The 12,433-nt window shown below is 43.7% G+C and overlaps 1 protein-coding gene across 2 annotated transcripts in view; it reads right to left on the minus strand.

Moving 5' to 3' along the window:
* Positions 1-12,433, minus strand: part of raraa (retinoic acid receptor, alpha a) — a 143,225-nt gene that overhangs the window by 11,638 nt on the left and 119,154 nt on the right. For both annotated transcript variants that reach the window (XM_085361298.1, XM_085361297.1), the window contains one exon: positions 1,798-1,946. In XM_085361298.1, the coding sequence (XP_085217424.1) occupies positions 1,798-1,946 (149 nt within the window). The remainder of the gene's footprint in view (positions 1-1,797; positions 1,947-12,433) is intronic.

Genomic DNA, 12,433 nt, shown 5'->3' on the forward strand with positions numbered 1-12,433 from the left:
TCATGCACATGCCGATTCTAAATGAAATTATTTCAAATATATTTTAGACATTCACGTATTTAAATGGATTCATACATGTTTTCACATATTCGGATATGGCAGCACACAGTTATGACACTTCTGACCCTCCTTTGCTTCCAAAACTTAAAACAGTAAAATAAATACATATTCAGATACTCGAGTTCATACATGATAATTACAAAAGCGGTGAATAGTAAAAATATCAAGAAGAGCAACTACAACATCACCATTCTCGTGCATTCAGACACTGAACATCTTCTGCTGTAAACATGAAACAAAGACTGACAGCTCTGCCAATATTATACTTACATATATTTCCATTACTACTTATCACACGTAAGGACATGCAAAAACTAAATTTCATCTTGACCAAAGTGGTGGCTGGAAACTGCTGTCTTTTGTTAAACCAGCAGTTAAAAATGCTACTTGTTAATCGTCAAACTACCAGGATTTTCCTTGGAAAGTGGATGGAGAAGCACAATAAGCAGCATTGTTGTTGGCCCAATTTATTTACTCTGCCAAGTATTAACCTGCTGGAAAGCCGGGTGTACTTTGTATCACACTCCCAACTTTCCTGTGCTCTCCTCCCTTTGTGCATTCTTTTCCTTACTTTATCCCTTCCCCCTGTGCTCTGGGGCGCTGACCATCTTTTACTTTTGGTGTCAGTGAGTTCAGCTGTGGCCCCTGTGCCCTAATCGGCTGCCCCTCCAGCCATCCCAGCTTCTCTCTCTCTCCTCTTTTTTCTTTTTGCTTCTTCATGCCTTCCAGAGCACAGTCTGCTCTCTCGCTCTCAACCAGCTTAGGCCTCTCAGTCTTTGAATGGTAGCGTCTGCATTTCTACATCCCGCCTGAGTGTGTGTCCTTTAATGTGGACTTTTCTTTTTTCAGTACCCGTTTCCTTTCATTAGGCTACTATCCGTGCATGTATGGAAACAAATACACACTGGCCGAGGAGCCATTGGTCACAACTAGTACACCACCCTGCCTGTGCCAAACATACAGCATGTTTTAAAGGCGAAGACTTTCGCTTTTTTTGATAGCTAGAAGACGACCAGAGCGTAAACAGAAAATATTAACAGCACGTTGGGTTTGTGAAATGCACACACCGTGCAGATATAAGTTATGCACCTGGCAGTAACATTACATTAGATTGCACAGATCCCTGCTCCTCATCTCTATCCTCCTCCGAGCTTACACAACTCTGGCTCCTTGCCTTGGGAGCCGTGAGATAAAGAAGTCTGTGTGCTCACACTAACAGGAGAGCGTGTACACGTGCACACAGCAGCTATCAACTGATAACAGAACAGATGGGCGTTATGAGGCCTCTTCTGCACCTGTGCAACATGGCTGTATTGATAATGGACAACCGATGCAGACACGTCAGCAAGAAGGCGATACGAGGAGTAGCAACACTCAAAAAGAAAGAAAAAAAAAAACGATGACTAGATGACAAAATTTCACATTTTGTTCATGATAAGAGGCACATTTATCATATACGTGTAAAGGCCTGAGTTTCCATATTCTTGATTAGACAGCTCAGTGATAATGTCAGTGATAATTCTCAACATGCATTCAAAGACATCTAAAGTCAACAGAAGAAGAAGAAGAGAAACAGGGGGTGTGAAATACTCAAAATGATGTGATTCATCATTTTTATCATATGAGCTATAAAAAGTTTTTTTTCTTTTTTCTTTCCAGTGGAAATCACATGAAAGCAATAAGATTGACAAATATCTTGCTTGCTTGGCAGATTCAGAGGAAGGCCGGGAGTCTCACCTTGCAACCCTCACAGGCGCTGACACCATAGTGGTACCCTGAGGACTTGTCCTGGCACACAAAGCAGGGCTTGTAGACGCGGGGTGGAGGGGGAGGCGAGGGCGGGCTTGGCACTATCTCCTCTGAGCTGGTACTCTGGGTCTCTATTGCTGTGGAGAGGAAAGAGCAACAAGAGAAAAAGGTTAGTGGACGCTGCCAGATGGAGCTCCGGCACACTAGCAATAATCAATGAGTGGGATAAACGCATAATCTCGTGTAGACACTCACACAGATCTTAAACAATCCAGTGCAAACAACATGAAGGGGGAACGCTCTCAGTTTCAAGTGTTTTCAGATCAGCCACAGGAAAGATGCCTTCAAAGAACAAACACTCTTGCACACACAGAGGGAGCACAAATGAATCCACCCCTCTACAACATTCTTATTTACAGCTGAATACGTGGTTTCTCTGCCTCTGTTTGGACATTACACAGGGGGTTACATCGCAAGCAGGGTTCAAAGGCAGGTTTTCTCCAGGCGGCCTCGAGTTGTGCCTTTTAAATTTCGTGCTCTTTTTAAGTGCTTCAAAATATAAAAAGGATTAAGGGTACACGCTGTACTAGTCAAGAGAAACAAGCTGATTCTCACCAACCAAGACAAGTCTTTGAAACTCCACTACCCCACACAAGCTTATTTAATATCACACAGGTAAACATGAGGTTAATTACTAAGTAAAGGGTGAAATGACAAACCAAAGAGCAGTAAGGTGTATCAAGTTATTCCAAAGTACATTTGGTGTCTTATTGTAGCATTTCTAAAAAAAAAAAAAAAAAAAAAGTCCCTTCATTCTTATTTTGAAAGTTCAGTCACTTCTGACCAGCTATCTCTGGTCGGCACGCTGACCAGGTTGCTTTAGTGACCGTTATCCACAACATTTAGCTGCTTCACTGGTGCCTCGTCCAGCAGTCGGAAGTACTCCAACTCCACAGACTTGGGACTGCAGGTGGCGAAGGTAATCCTCCTTCCACATTGGTTATCAGCTGCGAGCTTGATGTGCTACTCTAAACAGAACCAGCAGCAGGTGGATAATAGATTCATGAACCACTACACCGAGCTCATTGAGGCAGGAATACAGAAACGTGGACCGAGGGCCAGTTCGGCTATAAAAGGGAGACACACTGAAGAGGCAAGACGATCGCTCTGCACCCTTATTTATTTGTCACAAAGAATAAGCACCACTTTATAAATTGCATAACTGTGTGCGGCGGAGTCTCTGTTTGAGTGAATGACACACACATACAAACAGCATGTATCCTGTCATATCATTTGTGCATGTACATGGTAAACAAAGCGACCAAGGATTATACAGAAGTAACCTCCCTTCACTGGCCTCAATGTTTTGTGTATTACAAAACACAGCGCTTCCATTAGATATAACAACACACATTCACAGCAAAGACCTTCACCCTGTAACTTATAAATGAAGCCAGAAAATAAGCCACAAACACACGAGTGATGGAGCAGACTGGAGCTTTAGAATCCCATGCTATGGCACTCAAAGCAGGTTCAGGTTCATGACATGCAGGTGTGCACCCTTTTAACCCACATTGCTCCACCCAGCATCATCAGCTTAACAGAGAGAGAGAGTGTGTGTTGGCAAGACGCTTAGGAGTTACCAGCACCTCAGTGCTTGTGTGTAAACAAGCCGTGTACAGTATATTATCAGAGGGGGTTGGCTCAGCAACACACTCCACGTGACTACACTTCAGACAAACCCTGCGCTTGCATGGTGCCTGCACTGCACAGTGGGCAAAATAACAAAAGAATGCCTGCCTGCCTGCCTGCCCGCCCCCCACATGCACACACAACTATCCTTTTATACTGTCTCTGTGCAGGTGTTTACTTGCCAGTCTCTACGCGAACAGAGCAGATGGTGCAAGAGAAGATTATATTCAGAACAATCACAATAAATCTGACACCCTTATATGTTCCTGTTTCCTGGAAAAGGGTAACAGACACAATCACACTACACCAAAATCTAGTCCCTCCAAAGCCTGCTTGTTATCTCTGCCATCAGGAGAGAGAGAGAAAGAAAAAAACAAAACAAAAAAAAAAACATACTGCGTGTCCGAGCAGGTTTCAGGTGTCGGAACAGCTAAGCTTCAAAGTAATAAAGCTCACTTTGCATCAGCTAACGGTGACACTTAATAAGGCCTAGCATAGCGAGAGGCGTCGTTTATGAGGCCCAGATGTCGTATGCCACTTTCGCACCGACGGCGACCTTTAAAGCTCTTGGTGTAAATTGGTCAATGTGATTTAAGGGGGGAAATATGTGGCTCAGAGGGGGGAGATAGTGGTTTTCATTATTTTTAAAAGCAAAAAAAAAAGTTTTATGGAGTGAGCAGAGGGGGGATATGGGGAATGAAAATGATCTTTTTGGATAATGAAGGGTGGAGATAAAAGGAGGAACAACAAATCTAGTTTTAGGGAAGAAAACTGTGTTGTTTGAGTAATAAAGCAAAAGACAAAAATACAAAACAGATGAACTGCCTACAGACATCAGCTTTACTCCTCCCTGAAGAGTCATCAGCAGGTGGTATATCTGTCCAAGAGACTATTTGAAAACAAAAGAAATCTTCAATCTGACTCACGATTCCCCATTTAGTTGAACTCGTGTGATCACCCGTTTAGTTGTGCTTGGATACAAAGAACGGGACTAAAGTCAAAGCAAGAAGGTCCAGCTCCAACCTGCTTTCGATCATATTTTATTGGTAAAATTCGGACCTGAAGTGATCATTTTAATTGACAAACACAGAAGCCTGGGAAGGATAATCAATGCCAAAATCAGCTGTATCCATCTCACACCCGCTGCTGATGGATTCACTGCCTGCAGGCATCGTAGATGGAGAGAGGGGGTGGAGGCTGTCTCACTGCGCAGCAAAGTTTACAAGATTTGCCAGATTTTAAGATGCGCGTCAAATTAAGCTTTCATTTTATCTTGATCATAACAATTCATATAAGCCAGACATGGGCACTGTAGTGGTTTAAAACATACTCTCAGACTCAAAAGTATAAAAAAGCGTGATAAAGGACACGACTGGCTTCTTGCTCAATGCGTACACACATAAAGAGCAGAGTTATCAGCTCTAGATTGATCTTTCACTTCACTTGAGCTCATTACAGAAAGCATCAAACTGGAATCTTATCCAGAGCAGCAGGTGATTTAACTGGACCAGAACCTCACCAGCATCTATCATCACTGATATCAAAGAGGTAACGTGTATGCAGAGCCTAAAGGGTACTAAGAGACGCTACAATACCCTGCCATAGCCGGTTCATCCTGGCGCCATCTGGCAAGCAATTAAAAATAAAATAAATAAATAATAAAAATCGAAAAAGAAAAAAAAAAGATGTACCACCAGACATCAGGGTAGCTTCTTTGCTCTGACTGTGAGGCCACTGAATTCACCCTCCTACGCTTCATCATGAATTAAGCTTCAGTTATCAAATATCTCGTCATTCATTTTTTTTGGTAATACAAAGGGAACGCATCTGTTTGGTTATACAAGTTAGTGTTGTGTAATGATCACTGAAATTAATCTTGAAAGCGGAATCAGTGTCCTCATCGCCGCATCTTTAAAGATTTATGCGTCAGATGAGAAAACTCAAGCTGCAGCTCAACCATGAAAAAAATAAAATATTTGCACTAAATCGGCAGGTGGTATGGAAAGAAAAAGCACCACCCTAGACTTAACTATATTACACAAACTTCTGTTTGCACTTCAATCCAGGCATTCAATCCAATTATAAACATAACAGAGAATAGAGGGCAGGAATAATACATCCAAGAGAACATGTGTGGACATATCCAGAAAAGAAATTACAAATACAGGAGGTAATTTTGTCCGAAGGACGTGAAGGATTCAGTCTGAATGAACATGACAAGGACGACAGATTGTGGGCAGGGAGACGGCCTGCCCTTTGTTTGCATATTGCCGTTTTATTGGTGTCATTATGAGCCATCTTTGCCCATGCCACTGGGCCATGTAGTCACCACACTCATGTCAAACAAATTAAACTTAAATAGAGCAGGCCTTACATAACACCGCATCTTTTCTCATTACGGATAGAAGGGAAAAGAAAAAAAAACATTCACAGTTTTGCGCGCTCTTCTGCGCCTCTTGATGTGGACTGATTACAGCCCTGCATTATTAGGGTGACCACAGAACTATTCATCCACATTAAAGCTGCCATCATTAGAAACACATAGACAAACAGATGTGCCACCCACAAGCACACACACACACACACACAAAAATCACATCTATGCTTACATTTAAAGCAGGCTAAAGGGTCTCTAACGGCCATTTAAAAAAGACCCAACAGTCGAAAACAAACACACAGAATGTACACTCGCTTAATGAGAGCACCCATGGAAATCTGGGACACAGGGATAAGAGTCTGTGAGAGGGCTGGCGACTGTAATTAAATACAATGGCTGGCTTCTGGAGCCTTGTCAAGCTGAGGCATGGAGCAAAACAATGGCAGGCCTGTGGACAGCGAGGCAGAGGAGCTCAGAAGAGAGGACAGAGCTATTTAGTCCTTAAGCAGCTCTCACCCATGCATTATTCAACACCAGCCTGCATCCAAGCTCTGATCAACACCACCCATCTTACAAGCCTGCCTTTTGTATGATCTGCAAATATCATACGCACAAGCAGTGGAAAAACTGACTCACGCTCGCCTGGAGAGCTTCCCTCAATATCCTTGAAACACGTTAACACTGGGGATGTGTGTGTCTTTTAAGGTTTCCAGATCCGAGCCCCTTCCAGAGCTAAGTCACCGCTGTTAACTTCAGCTAGAGTATCACTCCTTTAACCAAGGCAGAGCAACAAAGAGCAGACAATAACCTTAGGGGATGTCGGTAGGAGTTACTGATAAGAAATCTATTGTGCTTCGGTGGGGAACTGAAACACAAACCATATGGTTGCAACAGTTGTTAAGCAGACACAAGGGTGAATGAAAGTCTGCAGCAGCCTGGAATTTTGTCAGACGAGTCCCAGCAGCGGGAATAAGCGACACAGACTGCCAGGTGTAACCAGCGAAAACCAAACTTGACATGGCGATGACTTGGAACTGCAGAACTTCCCTTAAAGGAAGCTTTGTCTGACCGCTGACTCGTGACCGTGTCTGAGAGTTACGAACGGCGGCTACCAATGAAAAGTTTGAAGCATTCTTTGGTTAGAAATTGTAGCGAGGAGCCAAACACAAAAAGAACAGAGTTATCTAATAAAACCAATTCTGAATGACCAGTATGTCCAAGCACCTTGATTTAATTTAGTTACACATCTCCTTTGATTCCCAGACAACTCTTATACACATGTGCGTGCATGTGAATGTGCACGTACGTGCAAGCTACCCCCAGATGTTTTAATAGCTTAATGTAGTGCGGTGTTAAGATAAGATAGAACTTTATTAATCCCTCGGGTGGGTTCCTCTGGGAAATTCGAAATTCTCGAACTCAGAGCCAAAGCATTTTTGATTTAATTAAGTTCAAGTGTGAGTGGTCTGTAATGCTGCTCTTCAAATTCACTTTGCATACATCATGAGCCACAAGTGCACTTAGAGCGAAGCCGAGGCCTCCCAGCCACATCCTCCATAAGCAATTACCGCAACACTAGACTTAAATGGACAAATATGCACGAGAATGAAATGAAATTTATTCTTATGATAAACTATCCTTAGATGTAATACTGACACAAGATAGCCTGGCTAACATCAGCACTTCAAAGGCATCAAGACCAAGAGGCATACACGCTCTCACACATACACAAACCCCACTGGCTATTATCAAGCCTCCAGACACCAGGCTGTCTCGGCCCAGTGCTGCCGAGCAGTTCTTGAGGTTCAGCTCTAGGTTAGTCCTCTGAGATTTGATTACCTTCATCCCCACTGGTTACTGGGGCCAGCTGTGAGGCATATTAATGAGATTTCACCATCATTAGGGAGAAGCTAAGTACATTAGCAGGCTGGCTGGTTGGCTGGCTGGCTGAACTGTAGTAAAGACTATTGCAGAAGAGGAAGGAGAAAAAAAAAGGGATGGAGAAAGAGACAGGGCTTCATCGGGGTCCTCCACTTAGCTGAACCCTATTCAGTCAGACTATTGCGCTCTCTGGGTTCCATTAGATTATCTGGACACACAGACATGCACATGTACAGACACATGCCGGCCATCTGTACGCTACGTACGACATATAGACTTCCATTTGTGTTTCTGTACAGTGTGTGCTGGAGAAGAGACATCAGACAGACCACCATGCCACAGGCTGCTGCATTAGGACTCGCTTTGAAGTCTGCTTAAAATAATGAGGTGGGATGGCCGATGGAACAGCCCTGTGGATAGAGAAAGCCTAGGGAGTTGTAAGCCAATGTATCATGACTGTCCACAAAAACGAAAAGCAGCAACCTAAGCGCTGTAACAGAGCAGCAAGCGAGCAGAGAAGGGCATCATTCATGCACGGTGTTTGACTTTTACCAAATATTCAGACTTTATTTCTGTTTTTCAATGTAAGGAATGCGTGTAAGCATAACAGACAAAAAAAAAAAAAAAAACTTACACACATATGTACAGGAATGCTTTGTCAGCACTCTTCAATTACCGAAGGGGGAAATGGGACCGCTTCCTTGCTTACGGGGAAATCCTGCCATTCTCTAACAAAGCGTCATAACAGCTCTCTGCTGAAAATGGACTGGGGTTCCATTCGCCGCTTTCACACCGATTACTGAGGACACACACACACACACACACACACACACACACACACACACACGCACAGACTGACAGCTGTAAGGAGACGACCAGTAGGGTGTGTTTGTGTTCAAACACAGAGTGCGAACAGTTATTAGATGGGAGACGGGGGAGGAAACTGGTGGCGAGGCCGACAGGCGTAAGCGAAAACACACGCTCACAAACAGGAGAGCCCGGGGAGGTTAACATCGGGCAGGAGTGGAGCGCAAAGCCTCCTCCGCTAAGTGAATTTTTCCAGTTCATCCTTGCCAAATGTGAGTCCCAGAGCTTTGAGCAGCAGTCATATTCAAATTTCTGCTTGTCAACACACAAAATAATCAACAATATATAACTGAAGTTTCCCTGGTGGAGGGCTAGCAATGGTAATCATGTCTCCACAGCTGTTTTCATACAAACTGCTGGTAACGATGGGAGAATGGGGCGAGGACACAAGCGGTCCATTCGCTTTAGCCCTCAGCAGGAGATAACCTGCTTTGGATGTGTTCACACTACAAGCATAGATAACAACAGGCTGCTGACTGTGAAATCACCTGACAATTACCTGTGCTGCCCTAAAGCAGAAAATCAGCATAATCAGACATCGCACGGACTCTGTACTGGGGGCAGTTGGTGTAAAGACCATTTAACCTGTGATCAGCCTGAGATATTGAGACATTTGCGCTCTCATGTGAAGTTCCTTCGAGCAATATCTTTTAAATCAAAATGGCTCATGATTACAGCTTAGTTTGAACAATGTGAGTGTGCCACCTAAACATGCAAAGACAAAGACTCATAGGTAAGACGAGCAGACTGCTCACAATCAGTGCTCATATGAAGCTGGGTTAGGGAGATTATTGGGGATTGCCTTACTTCCCTGGATGTGCTCCACCTAAACTGCTGCATGTAAAACCTTCATTCTACCATCTCAACGTACAGAGAGGGGGCAGAGCGAGGTGACGAGAGGAGGACAAAGTGACAGAGGAACACGTGAAGTTACAGGACTCTGTCACTAGCGGGTCTCCAGGCTTTCTGAGCATAATAGCGACCACATATTTCCGGAGTTGTGCAACAACAACTGATTCCAAGCCCTGTTTGAAGGTCACATGATTCACATATATATTTCAAATAAAGCATCGGACATCACACTGCCCTTAATGCAAAGGAAGGGAAGCTCAAACTGACAAGTTTAGCCTGATTATATCATTTTCTGCAGCAGATGTAACATCACTTCCACTTAAGTGAGTGCACTGTGGTCTACATTTCAGGGAAATGACAGACTAGTATTTTGCAACCATTGCAGATATCCAGATTCTGCAGAGAGAGCAGAAATTGATGTGACAGCTTAAGTTTTTATTGTGCACCATGTTTTGAAGACTTCACTGACTCAAGACAAAATTGTTTTTGATGGATAACGCACCAAATTGGGGCCCAAACACCCCAAGCCGCCAAAATAGTCCCATCCCATCTAGACTGCAAGAAAAACACACACGTATGTGAGTGATAAATGAGGGCCCGAGCAGAGGCCGAAGGGCAAGGCGGTTCCCGAGTAGGGAGTCTTTCTTGCCTGTTACTACGATCTCTCCTCAACACCAGGAAATGGTGATGTTTGTCTTGGACCAGGAGTGGGGAAAACAGCAGGTTGGGTTTAGCATGGGTAATTTATCTTCACACCTGGACGAGCAGGAGTGTCTGCATGCATAAATGTAACAGTGAGATGCACTTTTATTTTCTGCTTTATTAAGGGAAATAACTAACAAAAATGTAGTTAATCAAAAAGTCTTGTATGAAAAGAGCAAAAGTTAAAGGATTTTAAATTGGCGGTTGTCCCCTTTAAGGTATCCTCGTGCAGCAAACACAGCTCTCAGTGCAGATGTTATGCTTGGATCTCTCATAGGAAGTCCTATTCTGACCACCTGCTGGTGCAACTTTCACTGGATATCCTCAATATGTCTGAATGCTGCGTTAAATTTCAATTCTGAGAAGGGGACAAGACATTTTTGGTTAAATTTAAGGTAGTCAAATGTTTCTCAGATACAACAAGATGATGAAAGAAATTCACATGACACCGCCAATAATAGGGTGAATTTACGATACAGAACTTTGGGAATTTTGAAGAAAACAATGTTCCTGGTTGCACTCCTGATCTGATAAGCGTTCTTTGGAGATACAGAAGGTTCTTTCACAAAGACCGCTGCTTGTTCTGTCATTAGGTCTTAACCAGAGACCACTCATCACCAATTATGATCCTTTTCGTGACTGCATTAGCATTACAAAAAAATTTGTTTACTCCTTTACAAGTTTGGGGTCGATGAAATTGTAAATGTGCACCAGCAAATGCTCACATTTCCAGGAAGCGCTCCAGTTCTAACACTGGAAAACTATCTCTGCATTTTAAGACAACTGATGTGAAGCAGCAAATAAGTTTATATTTATAAATGCAGTCAAACTGTAACTGACACTTATGTAAATGTGGATCTGCCTCTCCAAACATGTATACTGTGTCATATTCTGTATGTGTCTCGGAGCCTGTGCGTGTGAACACCAGCATCTTCTTGTCAAGGCGAGGCCTGGTTTTTATCAGCGCAGTGGCCCCCATTATGTTCCCAAAATCCTTCTCCAAGGGGCCCAAGAAAACTTCCCACTCTGTGCTGCCAGGACTCTGAAATAACAACACGCCAGGTTTTCCTATCACAAATGGAGAACGAACTGAGAACATGTGTGGACAAACTGGATCGTGGGGGGAGGGAAAGAGCAGAGAAATGAGTGATTCAGCATATGGCAAAGGTGAGCTCTACGGGTGCTAGACTTTTTAACGGAGACTTCGTGTTAACCTCAGTAGCTGCTATGTCCCGCTGCTGCTGCTGCCACATGCTGGCTTTTGGTACAGCTAATTCTAAGTATTTAGTATTAGTATTTATTTATTTATTGTCATTGTCAAGAACAATGAAATTGCGTTTGGGGCTTCCATACAACCCAAAAAAAAGAAGAAAATAATAAATACCCCTTAAAACCCAAGTGTACATATTTAACCCAGTGTGACTCCAATGCAATAAGACAATCCTTAGCAATAATGTTCGTAGAAATTCAGACAAAGACCTGAGAAACATGACAAAATACAACAATGCAACCCATTCAATATTATTGTACTGTGAGATATGATATCAGATATGATAGTTATCTATTTAAGAAAGAGGGGGGGGGGGCAGGAGGGGGAAGAGAATAAAGATATGATGCACCAATGCAGACCAGTTCATTGCTATTAAGAAGTTGGATATGGTTATTGTCCGTGAGAGGGGGGCAGAGAGTTCAGGAGCCTCACAGCCTGTGGATACAGGCTGTTGGCCAGTCTGGATGTTCTGGCCTGTATAGACCTGTACCTTCTCCCTGAGGGCAGCAGATGGAAAAGGTGGCGCGCAGGGTGATGTTGGTCCCGCAGGATACTGTGCACCCTCCTCAGACAGCGAGTGGGGAAGATATTACTGATCTCTGGCAGACTTGTTCCAATAATTCTGCCAGCTTCTTTCACCACCCGCTGGAGTGCTTGCTGATCGGCCTTGGTGCAGCTGGGGAACCACACTAGAAATCCATACGTCAGAACGCTGCTGATGGCACAGTTGTAGAAGTTCAACATCAGAGATCTGGGAATGTGTGCGCTCCGCAGTCTCCTCAGGTAGTAGAGGCGCTGTTGGGCCTTCCGTACAACTGAGGTGATATGGTTGCCCCAGGACAGGTCCTCGGTCACAGTTACCCCCAAGAATTTAAAACTGCTCACCCTCTCCACCGCCTCACTGCCAATGAAGAGAGGCAGATGGTTGTTATGACCCCTCTTCCGGAAATCTACAATGATCTCCTTGGTCTTTTTGGTGTTTA

This window comes from Diplotaxodon limnothrissa, linkage group LG8 (assembly GCF_057381915.1).
Source record: "Diplotaxodon limnothrissa isolate DT_005_m linkage group LG8, D_limnothrissa_male_GT1.1, whole genome shotgun sequence".
In the NCBI taxonomy this organism is placed as follows: Eukaryota; Metazoa; Chordata; class Actinopteri; order Cichliformes; family Cichlidae; genus Diplotaxodon; species Diplotaxodon limnothrissa.